The following is a 6,661-nucleotide window of genomic DNA, read 5'->3' as shown; positions in this document are numbered from 1 at the left end:
GCGCGAGGGAAGTGACGCGCGGCGGGACCGGGGGGGGGAGGGGGGGCAGCGCGGCGGCTCGTCGCCACGGCAACGGGGCTGCGGGGTAACTTCCTCAACGTCACGGCGGGCCGCCGGAAGTGACTGCCACTTCCTGGAAGGGGGGGGCGGCAGCATGTCTGACAACGAGGATAAGTGAGAGCGGGAGCGGCGGTGCCGGGCCTGGGGGGTGGGAGCGGGGCGCGGGGGCCGGGGAGGGCGGCGCAGGGGGCCCCGTCGGGGGGAGGCCGGGGCCGGGCGGGGGCGGCCCGAGGCGCTGTGCGACGTCCGTGTCTGCCCGCAGCTTTGACGGCGATGACTTCGACGATGTGGAGGAGGATGAGGGGCTGGAGGACCTGGAAAACGCCGAGGAGGTGGGTGCTGCTGCCGGCCGCGCAGCCTGGAGCCGCTGGGCCCCGACGGGCTTCTTCGCAGCCCTGCTGGCAGTGCTCTGCTAGAAGCCCTTGGTTAGCCCGACTTTTAGGCCATAAAAAGTTTTCCCAACACCTGGCTGCGTTGCTCTTTGGATGCAGTAACGCTGCTGTGCTGGTCTGTTTTTCCCAGGAAGGGCAGGAGAATGTAGAAATCCTTCCATCTGGAGAGCGTCAGCAGGCGAACCAGAAGCGGATTACCACCCCCTACATGACCAAGTACGAGCGAGCCAGAGTCCTGGGCACTCGTGCCCTCCAGATAGCGTAAGTGTGTCCCAGGGCTGTGGGCTTCTAGGGTCTCCTGTCCCTGTTTAAGTTGCTTCCTTCCTTCCTTCCTGGAAATATTTTGGAGCTGTGGAAGTTCCTTACGTGATCTCTGAGCTTGTGGACCGCTATAGCTGTCAAAACTGAAAAACAAAGCTGTTGAGCCCTTAGTCACATGTGAAATCTCCGTATCTCTCCCTGGTTAAGGTTATGGTACTTGTTCCTAGGAAGGGAGGCAGCTGTCACACACCTTCCTATGTGACAGGTAAACGAAAGGTAATGTGACAGGCCGATCCTGATTTCTGCCTTTTGTCAGATGAGTGAGTCTGGGCTGGAAAGCTTAGAACCTGTTTGCAAAAGCCAAGACTTGAGGGAGGAATGTTCCAGAATGTCTTTAGTTGACACCGTAGGGCTGTAGTGATTAAGAGTAATGATCTCAACTTCTTTTTAGAGTGCAGTTGTATTGCAGCAAGCTATCTGTTTCTAAAGTATTTGGATGAGTGGGGCCCCATTTATGATATGTAATGGTATTTAAATCCTATTTAAAGTGCTATTAAGGCTGGCTGCTCTCGACATCTTCCATTTACCTTTCCAGGTCTGTTTGAATAATGCATATTGGAAGACTGCCCCACAAGTGAGGTTATTAGGCTGTGGTAAAGTTTGTCTGAAAATACATCTCAGTTTTATCCTAGTTATATCCACCCTCAGAATAATGCTTCGTCTTCATATCACTTAGAAGCTTGTAGGTGGTGATCAGATCTTTCCTTAGTCCTCACTTTGCCTTTCACTCTGTGAAGCTATTTTGTGCACAGTCTTTCAACTGTTAGAAGGCCACAAGAATGGGAGAGATGAGATGGGTCTGTGCCAGGCCTTTAATCCATATGCTCTGGCGCCTGGTTCTGCTTCACTACATATTCTGCCTTCAACACTGAACAGCAGCAGCCCCCAGTGGCCTTATCCACACATAACGTGAGCTGCCTTTCCTGCTGTTGCTTAATAGGACAGATAATAGTCAGCCATGCTGGCTCTGCTGTTAAACTCCCTGCAAACTGCTTTATTTTTTTTCCTGGAGATAGTGCATCATAAAACCAGCCCTTTACTTTCCCCCAGGTAAAGCCTGGAAAATATGATCCGGTCAGGAAGGTAGGAGATGTGGTGGAATTTTAGATGGCACGCCCATTTTATAGTGTTTCCCCCCTCTTTATTTGATTAATTTTAGAATTGTTCTTTCCTTCCTCATATTTACCTACAGTCCAAGATGACTCCAGGAGGATGTGGATTTGACTAACTGTAAAGCCCTAGCTTCAGCTGAGGGACAGGCCAAGAAGAACATTCAAGTAAATGCTCAGTCCATAGCTACTTGCATCTAGTGAAACTGGTCCTGCCACAACAAGGTCAGAGTGGGGGAAATTTCTTCCCAAAGTGGCTAAAAGTGCAAATTGGATTTGCCAAGGTAGCGTTCCATCCTGCTACATTGCTGAACTTTGGGTGAAAGACATAGGCACATGCTTAGTTATCCCCCTTCCATCTCTGCATGTTCTCTATTTGATTGTTACTATTTCCACTCAGGATGTGTGCCCCTGTGATGGTGGAGTTGGAAGGAGAGACAGACCCCTTGCTGATTGCCATGAAAGAACTCAAGTAAGTCTCAGATTTTGGCAGTGAGTATACCCATCAAGCAGTCCTGCTCCTCATCCTAGCATTTAGCAGCTTATGCTGCACAGGTTGTGTGCTCACTCTGTAACAGGAAGCATTACAGTCACTGTTCCCTCTTCCATGTTGGGACATCTCCCCAGCTGTGGATAGCTTGGGCATTGCTCTGTCCCATCCTGGAAGCTCTTGCAAAGTACTGATTATTAGCAGTATTCTGACATCTTTTACTTGGAAGTCCAAGTGGTTTTTGTTCCTATGAGAACCCAAGTCTCCATCTTTCTGGAATCAATTTAATTCCCTGAAAGGAACTGATACAAAGCAGCCATCTGAACAAACCTGTGTTCAAATGAAATGCTGTCAAAAATAAAATAAAGGTCAGGTTTGTAATGTGGAGACCCCGTTAAGAATGTTCTTTTCCTGCACCTTTTCATGCTTGGCTTATTGTGATTGCAAAAGACACATCCCTGCTTCCTGTCTCCATGTTAGACAGGGAATTTTATCTGATTACCAAGATGCGTTACATAGAGATGAAATAAATACAGTTATAGCCTTTCTGACTGTAGCAGAGGCAGCTTCTGGAGGACTATTTACAGGCCCACCTTTCCACAGCAAAGCTCCCTGCTGGTCCCCTGTTCACCAATACGGTCAGTGACCTACTCGATAACATGCAGGTATTTTTCAAGCAGAGTAGCTTGATTCTTTTACTGATTTAAGTCCCTGTTCTTGAACTGAATTGTCCTTCTGCTCCCACAATTTCTCAGTGCATTGGAGTTGCTCCTGCAGACTTTACATCCTTGTTACAGCTCCTTTATCTTTGCCAAAACCTCCTTAGATCCTGTTTCCTGTCAGATCTCCAAGCTCAGTCTGAGCTGGTTCTGGTCACTGTCTGAGTGCAAGCTCTGGAGAGCAGTCAGGGCATGGCAGGAAATAGAGGGGCATCCTGTTCAGTGCCAAAATTCAATCATAATACTTGGCATAAGGGAGAAGCAATTGCTGAATGTTTGTGATCATTAAAGATGCTGTATTACTTTTCAAGACTGATATGGTTGTAAACCTGATGCCCTGGTTAGATTCCAGACTGCTTAATTACATTCTGCTGACTTAAATCTGCCTCCAGTAAGTTAAATTGTGTTCAGTGTTTTCTTGCTTTTTAATTGGAAATACCATTAGCAGATGCTGTGTTCCACCCACACTGTAGCTTGTTTTGGTGGCCGAATAGTACCTATTTCATTTTTCCTTCTTAAAATGTAATTGATGCTTCGGATGCCTAGAGTGTAAAACCCACTGTAAATGTCATTTTTTCATGCATGTTCTCCGAATTCTGCCACTTCTGTAGTGGCTTGTGAGGAAGAAGTCTTCACTGGGTTTTCCATCAAACAAATAGTGAATTTATACTTTGAGTCGTTCCCCCCCCAGTATCCTTGTTAGATGTTTGGTGTTGGCTCATAGTGGGTTCAGATCACAGGGCTTGATTTCTGCATTAGCAGTGGAGTGCTGACCTTCTGCAGGTCTTTGATTATTTTGGGCCTTACGGGTGCTCAGTGCTTTGCACCTAAAAGAGAGGGTTGTTGGGGTTTCCCCTGCTATACAATACGAAACACTGGCACTTCACAGATCTTCCAGTTAAACCTGATGAGCTTTCTGAAGCCTCTAAGATGCTACCTTAATTCCTATTGCTTGCTGAAATGGTACAGTGAAGGCTTTGGCATTTCCATTCACCTCTCTGTCCTCTCTTCAGAGCACGCAAGATCCCCATAATCATCCGTCGATATCTGCCAGATGGGAGCTATGAAGACTGGGGTGTGGATGAGTTAATTATCACAGACTGATCAGCCTGGAAAACCATTGCTTTTGGTTCTTCCTTCCACAGCAGATGTTTCTGTTTTTGTTTAATTTGTGTAAATAAATTGTAAACTTCCCTATTTTAAGCTGAGCATGTTTTTTCCCCTTCTTTTTCATCTCAGTCCTACATGCCCAAGAGAAGAGTTTCTTCTCTCTACCAGCTTGTTTACTATTTTTTCCTTCTGCGTCAGTCTACATGGGCTTAGAAAGCAAAGTGCCATGGTTTTCTTGCAATTTTTAATCCGAGAAGTCCTTACCTTTCATCTGGACTAAAGATTCCAGTAACTACTTCCTCTTCCACTGCCACCCCTCCCCACTTATAGGACCAATAGCCAATTAAATCGCTGTTGTACAAAAATGATCTTGCAGGTACTTTGGCTTCAGAGAGACTCCAGCTCTCCACCCCTATCCTTTCTTAAAATGGGCAGGGGCTGGAGTGCCAAGACACCTCCATTGCTTCCCTCTAGACAGTTGGGCCTTTGTGCCCTGAGCAGGTTGCTGTGGAAACCCCCAATTTCCTCTCTGGCCAGAGCTGGCTATGGGGCTTCTCAGGAGTATCGTAGAGCAGCTCTCATCAAGTCACCTATTGTTTTCCTGCTCCTGCTGCTTATCAGTGGTGGGGATCCCCTTTCAGTGGCACCGCCCCAGCCGGAAACACGGTCGCCAGTTGCAGTCCCCACCAGCTCAGCAGGGGTAGGTTCAGTTGCTGCACTTGCTCCATGTGTAGCCATTCTCTGATACGCAGTTGCACTGATGGTCCTTGATGTGTGAATGCTCTCAAACAATCTCAGTTGCACATACTCCAGTGGACCTTATAATGGCACAACAGTAGTTAAACTCTAGAGTTCCTTTCTTTAATCTGCTGCATGATAAAAGTTCAGTGATTTGTCCCCTTAAAGCACCTACACTCTCAATTCTTGATGTGCAGAGTGGATAAATTATAGCCCCCTTTGCTGCAATTGAGAAAAGTTGGGCGTATGTGTTAAAATCTACAGGAGCTTCTAGCCAATCAGTACTTGTTTTTCATTTCTTTTATGCACTCCAGAAGGAAGACCTGAGCTCTTGGGCAGAACGTATCGAGTATGTCTGCAGAAACAATTATCTTTTTAAAAGTGCCCTCGTAATTAGTGTTTTCTTCTTTCTAAAAAGGAAAAAATTGGAAAGCAGGCTTATGGTTATGTTCGTCCAGGAAGAATCTTTCCAACTAGGTCATGTTAAAGCTTGTACTTAAATAGCATGTGTTCTCCGTGCTGCACATGTATTCAGTGCCTACTGATGAGCATCCACATCACGAAGAGAGTTTATATCCATGTGCCTGGGAACTCAGCTGATGTAACCAGCCATGTATGCCATTCTTAGTGTTCCCTGTGAAAGCACTGGTCCATCTCTGTTTTTATGTGCAGGAGTATGAAGTGCACAGGAGGGGCTGGTTTTGGAGGCAAGATTGCAAGAGCTGAATGGGTCTCTGGACAAAATGACAGGTCAAAGGGGATGTGGAGCTGCTTGCAGATATAGGAAGGGGGTTGGCTCTGAAGAACACGAGTGCTTCCTGGTCCAGGCCATCCTTACCAAGAAAAGGTTAATTTGCAGCACTGTGGCTTTCAGCCTTCTCCCCCCCCACCCTCTGTGGAATCCTTTAATCACGTTGGTGCGGTGAAATTTCAGCCCTGAAATGGTGCCTTTGTGCAATCGTTTTGGCGTCCGCCATGGAGTGCGGGGGTCGTTTTCTTGTCCTTTTTTTTTTTTTTTAAATGGCTTCTTTGTTTCCTACCCGCCTCCCCTCCCTAGCCTTGCATCTGTATCAGATACGATTAAAGGGATAGGGAAAGATGCTGGGCCAGCTCCTGCTAGACTGCAGGAGTGGTTAACCCCTCTATTACCAGTGGTGTTCTCAGTCCTGCCTTAGTTGTGAGGAGACTGCTAGGTAAGATGAGGCATCCCCTTCTGCTAGAGAATGGTTGAGGCAGAACCCATTCCCTTCCTTAATTTGCTTTTTGAAGAGCTAGAGAAGGTTAATTGTGTCAGGTTAGGGACTTTCTTTTCCCACTCTTCTGTTCATCCACACCATGTCCCTTCTCTTTCCCACCCCTGTGGTCAGCTCTCCTACCCCTAATGCCACCGTGTCTTCCCTACTCCCTCACAGGTGCTCCTGACTTGCTCAGCAGTGCAATAGTCCTCTGGGCTCTTCCCACAGCTGTAGTTTTGGCTAAGATTTTGTCTCCTGTCTAATGAATGGCCACGGTTCCCTTTTGCATTGAACTGTTTAGCTTGGCATCACCATCATTACAGCTCAGTAAGCTGTTATGCTGCTGATGCTCTTGGCCCTATATAGGACTTCATCCAAACAGTGCTGTGAGTTTTAAAAAGCTTTGAGCATGCTCCACGGTTCCTAGACATCCTACTTGTTCTACTCACCCATAAAGCATCTAGCGAACACAAATTCACTGGATAAA

The 6,661-nt window shown here is 47.1% G+C and overlaps 1 protein-coding gene across 1 annotated transcript; it reads left to right on the top strand.

Moving 5' to 3' along the window:
- Positions 1-30: 30 nt before the first annotated feature.
- Positions 31-4,294, top strand: POLR2F (RNA polymerase II, I and III subunit F). Its single transcript, XM_064512704.1, has 5 exons — positions 31-174; positions 323-392; positions 583-713; positions 2,283-2,354; positions 4,105-4,294. The coding sequence occupies exons 1-5, from the start codon at positions 155-157 to the stop codon at positions 4,193-4,195; spliced, it is 384 nt and encodes a 127-aa protein (XP_064368774.1). The 5' UTR covers positions 31-154; the 3' UTR covers positions 4,196-4,294.
- Positions 4,295-6,661: the final 2,367 nt, after the last annotated feature.

This window comes from Dromaius novaehollandiae, chromosome 1 (assembly GCF_036370855.1).
Source record: "Dromaius novaehollandiae isolate bDroNov1 chromosome 1, bDroNov1.hap1, whole genome shotgun sequence".
Taxonomy (NCBI): Eukaryota; Metazoa; Chordata; class Aves; order Casuariiformes; family Dromaiidae; genus Dromaius; species Dromaius novaehollandiae.
This window is presented reverse-complemented; position numbering and strand designations above follow the sequence as displayed.